General features: G+C 39.0%; 1 protein-coding gene across 2 annotated transcripts in view; it reads right to left on the bottom strand.

Moving 5' to 3' along the window:
- Nucleotides 1-298: 298 nt before the first annotated feature.
- Nucleotides 299-14618, bottom strand: part of babam2 (BRISC and BRCA1 A complex member 2) — a 94077-nt gene continuing 79757 nt past the window's right edge. For both annotated transcript variants that reach the window (XM_024273025.2, XM_024273035.2), the window contains exons 8-12: nucleotides 8918-9017; nucleotides 3118-3188; nucleotides 2965-3047; nucleotides 2733-2886; nucleotides 299-1142 (exon numbers count right to left, since the gene is read on the bottom strand). In XM_024273025.2, coding sequence (XP_024128793.1) covers nucleotides 1079-1142; nucleotides 2733-2886; nucleotides 2965-3047; nucleotides 3118-3188; nucleotides 8918-9017 — 472 coding nt within the window. In that variant the 3' untranslated portion in view covers nucleotides 299-1078. The remainder of the gene's footprint in view (nucleotides 1143-2732; nucleotides 2887-2964; nucleotides 3048-3117; nucleotides 3189-8917; nucleotides 9018-14618) is intronic.

Below are 14618 nucleotides of genomic sequence, written 5' to 3'. Positions count from 1 at the left end.
TACTCGCTCAACATCATCCATGTTTTCCATGATGTGAAAACAAATGAAATCCAGAGCAATTTAGGGGATTAATGCATAATGGATAATACAGTACATATGACATGTGTCTAAAGAGAGGCGGCAGACACTAAGTTACCACGCCTGCCGCGTCCAGTGTGAACGCAGCATTAGGAGTCAAACTTTAGTTTATTTTTCCTTTTTCCTTCTTTGAACTTCAGACACAAATCCATCATCTGCTGATGTTTGATGCAGAAGTGAATTCAAGTCCTTATGAAATAAACAAAAAACAAAAAGAGGGCACGATGTTAGCAGCCTCCTTTAATGACCCTTTAAAGCAAATAAATGTCACTTTAAACTTAATTCTGCTGAACATGTTTCCTGTGATTCTCCTTGTGTGATGAAACCTCGACATGGAGGTCGGCTCCTACATGCATTTCATGCTCCTTCCATGTGTTTTAACTGGGAGGTTACAAACCTATGGAGAAAAATGAAATCTTTAAACTGCACCACACCTTTAAATTACAACTAATATGATTTTATAGCTAAATTAATCAAATAAAAGTATAAATATTGATTTGTTGGTTTCCTGTTTTAAACCAGTGATTTTCCTTTTTTACCCAAAAACGACTACAGTCATTGAAGTGGAACAGCCACAATAGTCAGCGCCCCCACTGGGCTTCTCTTCACACAGTTAGAGGATTTTCTCCAGATGAGTTTTTCACATTAAGAGTTCAGATAAAACGAGCACAGAGTCACAGGAAACATGTTTAGCCAGAAAGCTTCTGTGACTAAACCCGTCTATTTGTACAGTAACACGTCTGCGAGACTTCACAGAGAGATGAAGAAGAGAAAGGATGTAAAAAGGTAACAAGCCATTCAATTCCAGTGAGGAACAAAAAAATATAGATCATAATGTCTGTGATGGTGAATATCTTTGCTAAAGTGAAGGCAGTTTACTGTGGAAACACATCAGCACGTTTGGCTTTAAGTCTCTCAGATAAAGCGGCGGTCGGCCGTGCACAAACCCTCCCTCCCGCACGCCACAGGGCGGCCTCCAGGCGTCCCCCGCCACCGGGAACTACAGCTTCCCGTTAGCAAAGGCACCCTCCTGGAACTGTGGAATGAAGTTCTTGAAGTAGACCCTGAAGAGGGAACAAAGATGGGAGAACATCAGGGTCCAAAAACATATTTTACATTTTTAAAACCACTTATAGATAGATGTACAGTGTTCCCTCCCTATATCACCTTTCACAGATTTTTGGTGCACTTTGCAGGATATTCATTTTCATTCTATAATCTTATTTTTCTACAAAAGGTTTGAACTTTGAGAGTTTAACCCTTTAACAGTGGAGCTCCAGTGTTTATGTTCTTTTATTTACTGTAACTTTTTAACCGATAAAGCGATAATTCCAGTAGATTCTGAAGGAGAAAAGCGGCTCGAGCCGCTTTTCTCCTTCAGAATCTACTGGAATTATCGCTTTATTGGTTAAAAAGTTAAAGCATGTTAAACATTTTCTGTTTAAGCGTCACCGGCGACGCCTCAGTTTTACAGCCTACTGTAATATACAGATTTCCCCTGTCACGGCACAGCAGACGGGCTAAAAGAAGAAAGTCATAAATCATAAAGTCATACATATAGCCTTTGACTTTTTAAGTTAATTATAAATATACGACTTTTTTCTCGTAAATATACGAGATTTAAAGTCGCAATTTAGAAAAAAAAAACATTTAATTTGTAAACTGATCCTAATACTCTGTCGTACAATTTAGCCTGTGATTCATTTAATGTACTTTAGCAGGTTATACAACAATTTTTAAAATCATCTACACACTGGTATGGTTCTAAGTCAGCATCATAAACTAAACTACTTCTTTGTGCTTCATGGCTGGAAAAACAAAAGTCACTTCTCAATCCTTGAAACCTCGGAAGTCGGAATAAAACAAACATTTATCTTTTAAGTGACACTCAGAATGAAAACTAACAGGAAGCTTTCACTTGGAAAAAACTGTGGAAATACAAAAAGAAAGTGTAAATGTTTACAAGGCAGAAGACAAAGTTTTCTGTTTGAGTCAAAGTGCAAGGAGATACATTCAAGATGAAATTGAAACATTTTTCATGACTTGGACAGAAAACTACAGGAAAAGATTAGGGCCATGTAGGAGAAAAAAGAGGGCATGAAAAATTCTGGCTTTTTTCTCAAAATTCTGACTTTTTTTTCTCAGAATTCTGAGAAAAAAGTTTTTTTTTCTCCATGGCCCTAATCCTCTTCCGCAGAAGACTAATGAGAGGTGTTTCCAAACATCCCATAAAACAGCTAAAAAAGGCAAAACTGTGAAGTTTTAGACTCAGAAGATCCTGTTTCTGCAGAATAAACATGAATTCAACAGGATTCTACAGAGCTCAGCCTGGAAAAAGTGGTGTCACACCAGAACCATGTTCTTTGGTGAGTGGAGGAAACAGTAGAGCGCTCTACCAAACGTGAGGTCTTAAGCAGATTAGCAACATTTTCAGACGTTTATGCCGAAATCTAATAACATGTTCAACATTGAAACATTTGATGATGAAAGTGAGTACAGACCAGTACTTTGTAATCACTCAAACTATACTTTATACTCAAAAGACAACTATCAACAAATAAACACAACCAAAAAAAAAGGCAAAAAGTTGGCTTCTTTTAGGAGAAAACTGAAACTAAAATGGTCGTCTGTGTTTGGAGCTATCAGTGACATACTTTGCCCTCTTGGCCATCTCGTTGCCGTCCCACCGCGGGCTGTACGGGTACGACGTCTGCACCTGAGAGTACAGCTGACCACTGCTGGTGAAGTGGTAGACGGACTGGAAGGTGAGGGTGGGCTGGTCCCGGGGGAAGTACAGCGGCAGATCCACTACAGAAGAACAGGAAACCTCCAAAATATGAGAGAATGTTTTACAGCTTTTACTTTCCATGGGAGAAGGAGTCGTACCGTGCACCAGGAAGCAGAAATCTTTCCACATGAGAAGAAGGGTGAGTTTAGTGAACCCCTCGGCATCGTACTCCACCACGCCCCTGCAGCACACACGCTGGTTATGTTCATGTCTTCTATGTGATTAATTGAGTGGACCGTTTGCTGACTTACATTCCAAAGTGGCTGAGGAAAGCAGCGATGTACTCCCTCCTCTTGTGATAGCCTTGAATCACATACTGCACCTGCAAAGACACAGTGAAGGAGTTTGATTAACCGAAACACTTTTAAAGTACAGAACATACATCAGCAGATGGTTCCAGATCAACTTTACAACTGGATACACACCAAAGATAATTTTGACCCATTAAAATGCTTGAATATCAAGCAACTTCCAAATGAAACAACAAGAAAACTATGTTGTTTGAAAAACGTAACATTTTCAAATCCTATTTTTTTACCACAAATCCATTCATCTTATTTTTTTCCCTTTGAACATAATAGGAACAATGCCAAACCCTAGCAGAGCTGTGTTTGAAGTGGTGGCTGGTGTCCTGTGGTGGAGGTCTTTACTTGAAAGAAGTATTCATGTTGCAGCAACAGTGAATCTGTGGAGTTTGGACCATCGTGTTCACACTGGACAAGCAGGAACATGAAGGGAACAGGACTGTTATCATTACTGGAGCTGCAGATCATGACTTAAATGGTTTGAGCAATCACAAAATTCAAATGTAATACCTCAATTCAACCTGCACAGATGGTTTGACATGTTTTCAATAAATATACAAGTTCATTTTAATTTGTTAAAACATTTGGCAACAGCCAACAGACAGTACTTTTCAGGTCCCATTTAAGGAGGTCAACAACCAAAAAAAGGTGATTTAGGGTTTGGTTACCCTTTAAAACCTCCACAGCACATGTGCCTGCTGCTTCCCGTTTACAAATGACACTGCGTTGTCACTTGCTGAATGAGCTGAAAAACTTCCATGAAGGTCGCCGCATGGTGACATTTTGGGATATGTGACCGTAGTCTTACTTGCGCACATCTGCCACCGACAGTCAGAAGAGGCTTCGTGCGAAATGTCAAAGTGGTTCAAATCTGGTGAATCTCGCCCAAAGCTTTTTTCTGTCACAGCTCTATTCCAATCAATGAAAGACATGGTGTCATAGAATTCCAGCCGGGAACTAATACCAACTGTTAATTTCTCTTCCACGATCAAGTTTCAAACGGGTAACACTTCCATGTGCCAGGGGGCGCCATCCATAAATCACTACCAAATCTGAGTCCATGGTTGGTCAAAGTTCTATCTTTTCTAACTTTCAATGATCGTTCGACGGCTGCGCCTTTTGTACGTAGAACCTGAAAATGGTCGTAGGAACTTGTGTAGTGAGAACACGAGGCTGCTCAAGTGATATCTGTGGGTCCATGCAAACTTCACTCTGATTGTTAGCCAATCAGAGTGAAGTTTGCGTGGAGATCCTAAAGTATCACCTGCACATCCTGTGCCTTTGCCAGTAAAAAGACTGTGTTCACACCTTGCTAACAACTACAGTGATGCCTTAGGACACCATGACAGCATCACCCGTATGTCCCAAGTGTGCACAACTTCCACGAGCCTGTACGTCACCACACAATTACCACATGTACAACAAAAGTATATTCCATTTTCATGCTATCTTTATGAGCCTCAAAGACGCTGCAAGACACACCTCAAGATGCAGCTGCTCCTCTGTATGACTCTCCACGAGTCCAACAAGCCAAAAACCCGCAGCACCCGTACAGGTGGATGTGACTAATGGGAAATACACTGTGTTTACCTCACTGTGTGTCCATAAATGTGTTTAAAGGGATCTCTGGATCAGTGAACTTTCACAAACGTATTGGAACAGTTTTCCTGCCCCCATGTTAATGGTAATAACAGCTAAGTGGTTTCCTGATTGGTTGATATTCCTCTGCAGGCATTCAGTGTTTGTGCACCACAACTGCCTCACCTGTACATCCACACATTGTTTCTGCAATAAGCTGAGTCAAAGTAAACACTGTGACTCTTTAAGAGAATTTAAAGAATTTTTTCATCAAAAACAACATTAATGATACAACGTGTGTGTTTGGGCATTTGTCATAACCACGTCCAGCTGATCTAATATCTCAATTCATTGGAAATTAATGGCATTAGACCATCTATATACCCTTGCTTGTGTGTACTTTCAAAAAAGCACACACAGATTTTAAACGAATGCCATCTCTGCTTTATTTTCTCCCATAAAAAGTATTATTTTATTTTTTACCATTCCTCTGTAAAACAGGAACTGCATGAATTAATCAGTCTGATGAGTCACGACGAGTCCTGAGATACTGAGAGCCTCATGAAAGGTAATTCTGACACAACTTAAAATGGAAACAGACAAAAGAACATTTTACAAGTTTCAGTTTTATTATTGACAGACACATTTAGTGTTGCTCATGAATCCATTCTAAAGTCCTTTGAGGGCTAAACACTCCTATTTTTAAACAACTTCGACAGTTTTGTTCCATATTTTTATCTGATAACTAAATTTAATTTACATGGGATTGCAACAGTGTATTGTTAGTCTTGTTACTATTGGGTAACATAAAATGATGTTTAATTGTGTTAAAGATCTAATTTTGAATCTTACATTTTCAGAGGAGATAAACCAAATTTACCAATCGCGCTGAAGACACCACAGTTACGGTGGTGTTTGTGGCACATTTGTTACAAGTGGAGATCCATCCTGACACATTTCAGATTGGTGCAGCATATAAGTCGTTAGAAAATAAAAGGAAATCATTTTTCCAAGTAAAAAAAATGACGTTCCCTGATCAATGTGTTCATTAAAGCTGTTTCTCTTTGATCCCACCAGCCATGAGTTGGCTTTCAGATCTGAGATAAAACAACATATTTTCTTAGATCTGTTGCCACTCTCAAAGAGTCATTGGGCAACCATGAAGAAAACAAGATTCCCAAGTTTACTCCCATTCATGCCCATTCATGTAGACCCCTCAAAAACCCTAAAAAACCTGTTCATGTGTGCCAGTTCACACTGTATTAGACCTTTACAGATCTTTCACATATGACGTATGGATGGAACAGAAAGGAGGTGGATCTGTACAGGAGAGGCAGGGAAAAAGGAATGGAAGGATGTAGAGCAGGTTAGGGTGATCAAGGACAGAGAGAGAAATGTGTTGACAGGTTCTACAAGTGTGATGGAAAGATGGAAGAAGAACTTAGAAGATCTGGTGAATTAAGAACAAGTTGAGAGCATAGAGGAGAAAAGGATGCAAAAATGAATACGGGGAAGTGAAGAAGAAGAGAGTGAAAAGTATTGATCCTGACACCAAACTGTTGGAGGAATGGAGTGTTTAGGAGAAGTGGCAGTAGAGTGTTTGACTGGATTGTTTGATTACAACTTGGAGAGTCCAGAATGGAGGAGACCATTTTTAGAAACATAAAATGGGACGTCAGAAGAAGCTGCATCGTGTCTTTGTAGATCTAGAGAAAGTCCATGACAGGATCCAAAGAGAGGTGGAAAGCTTTCTGAAGTGACAGAGAAACACTAGGAGATTTTCAGGACATGAATGAAAGATCGTTTTGACCAGGGGTCTCAAACTGGCGGCCTGCGGGGCATTTCCGGCCCCCAAGTTGATATTTTGCGCCCTTCGTCCTAATGTGAAAGTTGAATGTTTGCCAAGCAATATCTTCTGCATGTCCACGCTTCGTTGATGATAGCTTTGCATTTGCTTTAGGATGTTTCAGCCTTATGTTTAAAAGTTTGCATTTGCTATTGTCCTTGCATCTGTTCGTAAGAAAAGTCCTTAGCAAAAGTCGTTTTCCAGAACACGCAGAAGATATGGATTAGTAGTGCATAGACATGAACATATGTTCAATAAACTTGTTTAGTAGACATAGACAATGGATCAAAGATATACATTGTGGACGCAAAAACATATTTTTGGCACGAATGGAACCCCATACAGCCCAGCCTCAGCCAGACTCTGCCTTCAGCGGCCCCCAAGGTAAACTGAGTTGGAGAACCCTGGTTTTGACCATATCTGTGTGCCTAAATGCATTGAGAAGCTGCCATGTGATTGGTTGATTAGTGAGTGCACTTAGTACTATAGGCACTGACAAAGATGCGTACTGTCTGCTCCACAATAACTGAACGCTTGTTTTGAATGAAAACGAATGAGATCAGCAATCTGGATTAATCCTAAAGCCAGAGTTAAGACAAGTGCAGACCAGAGCACGTAGACATGAACATCCAACTCAAGCTTCCTTCCAGTCTGTGTGCTACACTACAGGAAAACTTCATTATCTTTGATCTTCTTGATATTTTTGATCCTGCAGCCCAGTGGGCACCACTGTATCCCCTACACGTTAAAATGAAACGGTGATACTCCTGTTTACCATTGAAATGAATGTATTTTTTTAAAGTGTTAATGTTAACTTGGAAATCAGTACAGCTGCTAAATGCATTATGTTTGCTGTTCAAAGTGTTCGTCTTTGTAAAGAGATTTCCTGTAATTGTTCACACACAGCATTAAAATACATCAAAAAGAAACTTACTCAATAACGGTCCGTAATAATAAAACATATTTTCAAAATTAGTGCAGTCATGCAATTCATTTTTAGGGCGATTAATTAATTGTGACTAAAATTAATTAATCTAATAAATCGATTTTAATCACAACATTTTAACCTAATCATTGCTGATAAAGGCTTGATTTTGAGGTATTTTATTTAAGTTTGTAACATTGTGGTGCAATAAAAGATGAAAATACATTTAAAAAGGTGGCTTTATTAGGTTTTTTTTGTTATAAAAGATTCCCAACCTTTACTTTGACACCGCCAAGGGGTCATTTTTTTTTTAATCTTGAACAAAAAATAAAAATAAAAACATCAGGTCAAGAGTCTCTAGTTTATTACATAAAAACAAAAGGAAATAACCACCCAACGCAAAAATGAGATTAACGTTATAAAAAAAATAATGCACTAAAATGTCTGTAATTAATTCATCTTTATTAACACGATAAAGTGACAGCCCTATTCAAAATGTTATCACATAATACAACAAAACATTTTAAAAAACAACAGTGTCTGAGTGTTTTTTTAGTCATACCAGTGTCACTTTGCCTTTTTTTATGTTTCATAATAGACTTGTTCCGCCTCAGTCGGTCATGAGACTACCTCTGGAGGCGGATCAGAGACGGATGCCGTCATTGGCAATGCTGCACTATAATGATTTTGATCAAATACCAGTAGAATTGTCAGCTTTTCAACCAATACAACAGGTGTAGTTCTTACTACAGGACTGTTTGTGAGCGCCTGAAAATAGTCTCTGACCCAGCTGTAGTACATCACAATCATCTCGTACTGCTTCCAAAAGAATGTGCTGACAGTTTGAATGTAAAATCTTTTGTCAAATCCTCTTTATCTGCCGTTGACACAGTTCTACCCAATTAGGGCCTCCTTCAGGTTAGCTGCTCTGACGGGGGAAAAAAACTCACCAAAAAAAACTAGAAAAACCTGAACCATCCAGACCTGTTGGGCATTCTGCTCGTCAGATTCCAGGTGAGCAGGAAGAAACGGGGGATTTTTGTGTGGATTATGAGTCGGGCTCCCTGTGAGGGCTTGGGGGATGGGAATTCTCCCTGAAGGAAATGGCATTACAACGCATTCGCATTGCATCTACTTGTCAACCTGCAGAGGCCAAAAAACACTCAGACGGAATATGGAGGTCAGCCAGTACGCCCACGCTGGCAGACAACAGCCAAGCACACTTAAATACACACACACACAGGACACCCTTCAATGGAGCAATGCTCTCGCTTCACAGAACAAGCAACAAACGAGTCGTACATCTGCCAATCACCCACATTAGGAATGTGGCCGCATTTATTATTAAGGAAATGCAGACTGTGCCAAAGGACTGGCTTTCCGTGGAATTTCTTTACCTTGTTGGTGAGTAACTGGCACACTTGAGGGACATAATCAATTAGGCATCCTCCACTGGGGAAAGCTGGAATATGAAGTGCCGAAGAGCCTCCCAGAGCACTGATAGAAGAAGAAAATAAAACAGCTGTCAGAGTGGAAAACATTCCCAGTAAATAAGGAAATAACACACATTAGACCGTTCCTGTTTTTAAGTCAGATTTAGAAGTCGGATGACTAACTTCATGTATGATAAAAACTTTGCAAAAGAAGCTAAACTTAAGAAAAGAAAAACAAACCTTTTAGTAAAAAAAGATGCCACTGGCATCCTCCTCAATCTGCTTCCCTTGTTTGGTTATTTTTTTTACGTCTATCTGATTTAATTCTGCAGTACAGCTCCATTAGTGATTAGTCCACGCTTATTTAATCAGGAAATCTGCTGCTGCAGCTCTCCAGTGACTAACCAACCATAGTAGTCACTCCATTTTTCCTGATCTGGGGCAAAACAGAGGGAATACCCCCAGGATGGGTTAAAGGTCCCAGAAAACGGCTTTAATGCTTTAAATGCCCATTTTAAGAAACATAAAGGGAGGAGGGGGAGGAGGGGGGGGGTCTTCTGCTACTTATGATTTTATTGTCCATTATAGCAGAGCAGAGATAAGACTTTTTTAGCCTTAAAGTGACCAATTAATACATTAAACTAAAGATTTTCTTCTCTTTCTATTAAAATTAAACTAATTTATAGAATTTGTAAATTCAAATCTGTTTTGTTTTAACCTGAATTCTTCCCTTAAGTCGTGAGGTTATCTTTTGTACAGTTGAAAGCTCAGAAACAGTCACAGCTGAAGAGTTGCACAAGATCCCAAAAAACCTTAGTTCTAGAGAAAAGCTGTGGGAGAAGTGAGAAAGGTGGAGTAGTGGAGAGATTGCTTCACCCAACTGACATGAGGCACAGTCACATTATTTACTATAACAGAGGTCAGGATGGAGTCATGGATGACCCAACTGGTTTCTTCAGAAAGATGATGGAGTACCGGAAAGGTTTGGCTGACAGGAAAAAACGATTATAAAAAAAAAAAAGAAGAAAAAAAAACAATGTTAAAGCAAGGGTCACAAATATTTGAATAAATACACAGAATCCTTTATCTTCCCGCGCTTCACTTAACAGTTAATTTGGCTCATTTCGAGGCATGGAATTGTACCATTTTCGCTGTCCAAATGCATTTTCCAAAAAACCCCCAACCACCATTTACAGCAGGCCGTGTGAGGATAATTAGCATTAGTCGGCACCAACAAATGGTCGATTTAAAAAGGCTTACAGACGAGAGCACAGAAGCCTTTGGAAATGGAAGTCTAAATGATGCTCATCTACCCACCCACGAATCTAAAAATAGCCCTATATCATTCAGATGGAAATGCAGACAGAGGCACAAAATACATGCTTGTGTGTTTGTCATTCATTTGTCAGTAGCAGGCATCGGAATATTGTAGATTTCAGTTTTATATTTATTTAATACAACCCTATTATGGGAAAAAATGAAACTAAAAGTGCAGGGGGAAAAAAGAAGCTTTGCAGTTCAACCTGGATTGGTTTTGAATTTCAGCTCTCTTAAATCTGATGCTTATCACTGATGTGATGGGCTTCTTGTACAGATTTGTACATAAATGTAACTATTTGCTTGAATGTGTGAGGCAGCAGAACACTTTCTGCTTTCGCATTAGAAATAATTTTTCTATGAACGCATAAATGACTGGATCAGCTTTTTGTGTATTTCAAAGACTAGGATTCCATCTCCAAAGCAGCAAAATCATTTAAAGCAAAAATGAAAAGAAGCAAAAAAAGAAAAACATGATAGAGTAATAGATCAATACATTCTGTATTTACAGTCTTGGGGCTAGCAAATGCACAGTCATCGATGGGTGATTTTCCTCATAGATATGAGCAGAGCAGCCAGAACTTTTCACCTCTTTTCACGCTCACACCGTAATGGTACAAACAACTAAGACGTTTAAATTTCCAAAAGACACTGAAATTTGTTTCAAAAGTTGAACATTTTCAAAATGTTTACAACTTCTCCCAAGCATCTGTCAGAAGAAACCCCCTGCAGATGGACATGGTGTTTTAAACATGTTCTTGTGGCATTTTTTCTTATGATGAAAGATATATATATACTTAAGCTCAAAATTGCATTTCTGAGTATTTCTTTATTTAAGTTGTTGCGAATAAGGAGCAGATGAAAAAACAAAGTTTTAAAAAAGATCATATTTACTGATGTATAAAATACACATGACCACAAGCTCCAAATAGATCCACGATCGGCTTTGTTTTCCTCGTCTGAGCTCCAATCTGGACCAAAACTGTACAGCCGGACGGCTCTGATGTTGCTCGCCGTTTATTTGCACCGGTTATGCTAGGTTGGGGGTGTGAGGGCTGTAAGCTAGTGGGAACAAGTGTAAATAGATGGGTAATGGGAAGAGGGGGCGTGCTTACTCCATACCACCAGTCCCTCCCACAACTCTTGATTTCTGATGAACTACTGCTGTTTGGCAGAAATTATGTCCACTAAAACCATTTTTTTTTATTTTGCAAAAAATGTAAAAATTAAATTAAACGACTCACAGGCAGATAGATATGGCTTCATGTTGCCATTCTTTTAGTTAATATTGGATTTTCTACATCAAACTTTAAGTTAAGGTGTGTCGAACACTCTTATAATTAAAAATAAAACTGTTCCAATTACCATAGCTGTGGCCTCAGAGAGGTGTGATGTTAGCATCATCACCACATAGCAAGAAGGTGAATTTTTTTTCAACCTACTGGGGTTTTCTTCTAGAAACTCCTTCCACAGTCCAAAAACATGCGTCGTAGGTTAAATACTGACTTTCCCTTCAGAAATAAGTGTCGGCATGTGTGGTGGTCTCTCTGTGTCATCCTGCATGGCGAACTGTCAAGGACGTCCCCGACTGTCACCCAAAGATAGCTGGGATGAGCTCCGGAGACCCAAAATAAAATGACGACAGTTGAAGGATGTATGGATGGTTTCGTGTACTGTAATAGTTAAAAGCATATTTTCTGTACAATATTAAAATATTTAAAGATTAAAATCCAAACTATCAATTCAACTGTTCCATACTTCTGAGTTTTAACAGCTAAAATAATTTATCAAATGACATCACATATGGAGATACATTAGACTGAATTTATTAAATGAAAAAAAAATCACTTCTGTTTTTGCTTTCATGTGGAAGCTAAATTTAGAGGGAATGTTGGAGACAATTTGGTTTGACGACTATTTACATCAAATGAAATATAACGGACAGTTTTGAAATAGTGTGCAAGTTTCACTCCAATTGTTTTTTAATCTATTGTCAGAGTGTTCCAATGGTCTTTTCATTATCATTGTGGTTTTTAAGCTAAAATAAAAATGAAAATAAAAATCTTTAGTAGGACATAGTTTCTGCAGAGCACTAGGAGTTCATTAGAAATTCACCTCTGAGTTGTGGGCGGGACTGTTGACAGAGAGGAACACCCCCCAACCCCCCATGGATACTGGTTCGTTCACGGTGAGGACAGAAATGGACCTTCCAACAAAACCCAAGGGCAAGAAGTGAAAACACCTACTTTAGGATGGATCGTGAACTGCCCAACTTCTATGGAAGGGGGGTTAGAAGTTTTCGCCCTAACCCAAATACGCTCTTTTACCAACTCCATTTTTTGGTCTCTTCTTAAGTCACAATAATTTGAATAAAGAAATACTCAAAAAAACAATTTCAAGCTTAATTTTCTTTACATATATCCTCCATCACAGATGTAGACATGGTTCTCTTTTCCTCCACTCCAGACACCCTGCTTCCCTCCACTTTAATGAAACCAATCTCAACACCATCCACATGCACTGGAGGAATCCCACTGACATTCCTCTGCACACCGCCGCTCAACACGCACGCTGTGACTAACTATATGACTTATTTACAAATACGGCACATGTGCAAACGTGCCAACGTTCTGTCCAGTGATAGGGCTGCCAGTGACTTCCTGAACAGGAGAGATTGTTTTCAGTGATTCAAGTGGATGGTGACGAAGCTTGTTAAACTAAACTTGAGGCCTGCAAGAAGGAGTTTGAAATCCAGCAGTAGTTACAAAGATGCAACAACTTTGTTTTGATTGCAATCATTATTTAATAAAGCCTGGAGGGCTCCCGAGTCTGCGTGTGGAAGGTTTGAACCAAATAACATACTCTGTTTCCTCTGAGACTTGACAAGGTAACTCTGGCCTTTGGCAACAAGAGTCAGTGACCTCTCTCCCACATTATTAAATGACTATTTCACTTTATTAGTGCTGGAATTACACTGATTCTTTGAGCATCAATCATTTAAACAAAATCAGATTAACAAACACTTCTGGCAAAATGAGGACACACTCCATAGTACTGTTGGAGAGTGAAATGCAGTTTTATAACCAACGGTAGGAGCTGCTTTTGTGGCTACTTAATGACAAATTAATCTGGGCCGTATTTTTAGGCATCACAATTTTTTAGCTTCCCAAATGGGGCTATGGTCAGTACTCTTGTCTCTCAACAAGAAGGTCCTGTTTACAATCCCATGTGGATCCTTTCTCCTCTCCATGTGTGGGTTTTCTCCAGGCACTCCAGTTTACTCCCATGGAATGAAAACATGGGTTTCATTGATTGACAGGTGACTCTAAATTATCCTTTATGATGAGTTTACACTGCATACGATTCACGCGGCAAACTCATGTCAGCAGCCTCTGCTTATAAGCACGTAAAATTCGCTGCTCGACACTTGTCTAAAAATGTGTTCTTAAACTTGACACACCTGACGCGTGGGGGAGGAGCTATAGTCAAAACATTTTAGCCTAATTGTTACATGGAAGCAATGTTTGTTTATCTGTCCAGTATTTCCTCCTTATTCACGAGAGTCTGGAGACAGCCGCAAATTTGCAGAATCTGCAAATATGGAGAACCCCCCCCGTCCCTCGTCTCGCCCAAAAGTGAAGAATGTCCGTAACAGAGCCGTATTCATCAAAAACACTTCAGATCATGCTCTGTAACACAAAACAATAGACAGTGAACTTTTAATGAGGACTGCCACTCTATCTCTCTGTGCTTTAAAAAGGTGCTTCCTTACTCCTGGATCAGTTAAGTGCGAGAGGACATCTCTATCCGGAATTCGCCGGTTTCATCCATAATAAACACCTGCTCTGGATTAAAATCATCCTCCACGATTATCAGGAAATTTTCGAGCTTACAAGCATCTCGAGTTGTCGTAGTTTTTGTGATGAATCGGAGGAGTGATGTGACAGAACAAAATTCGCGAATTCGTGAAACAGCGAATAAAGAAACACAAATATAAATTTATGTTTACACATATATAAACATACACATATACATATAGACACACACACACACACACATATATATATATATATGTATATATAAAATCAATGAAACTCAAGTTTTCATTCCACTGCAGTTATATATATATATATGCATATGCATATACATACACACACACACACACACACACACACACACATCTATATATATATATATATATATATATATATATATATAAAACACTCAACAAGAGGATTATTACTTGGTATACTTTTTTAGCTGTGTATAAATAACAATTTAATTGTTATAAAATACGTTGAGATCTGTGTAGTCAGCATGGTAATTCTTCGTTTTACACAGAAAAGAT

Source organism: Oryzias melastigma, linkage group LG22 (assembly GCF_002922805.2).
Source record: "Oryzias melastigma strain HK-1 linkage group LG22, ASM292280v2, whole genome shotgun sequence".
In the NCBI taxonomy this organism is placed as follows: domain Eukaryota; kingdom Metazoa; phylum Chordata; class Actinopteri; order Beloniformes; family Adrianichthyidae; genus Oryzias; species Oryzias melastigma.
The sequence above is the reverse complement of the archived record's forward strand: the minus strand, read 5'-3'. Positions and strand labels throughout refer to the sequence as shown.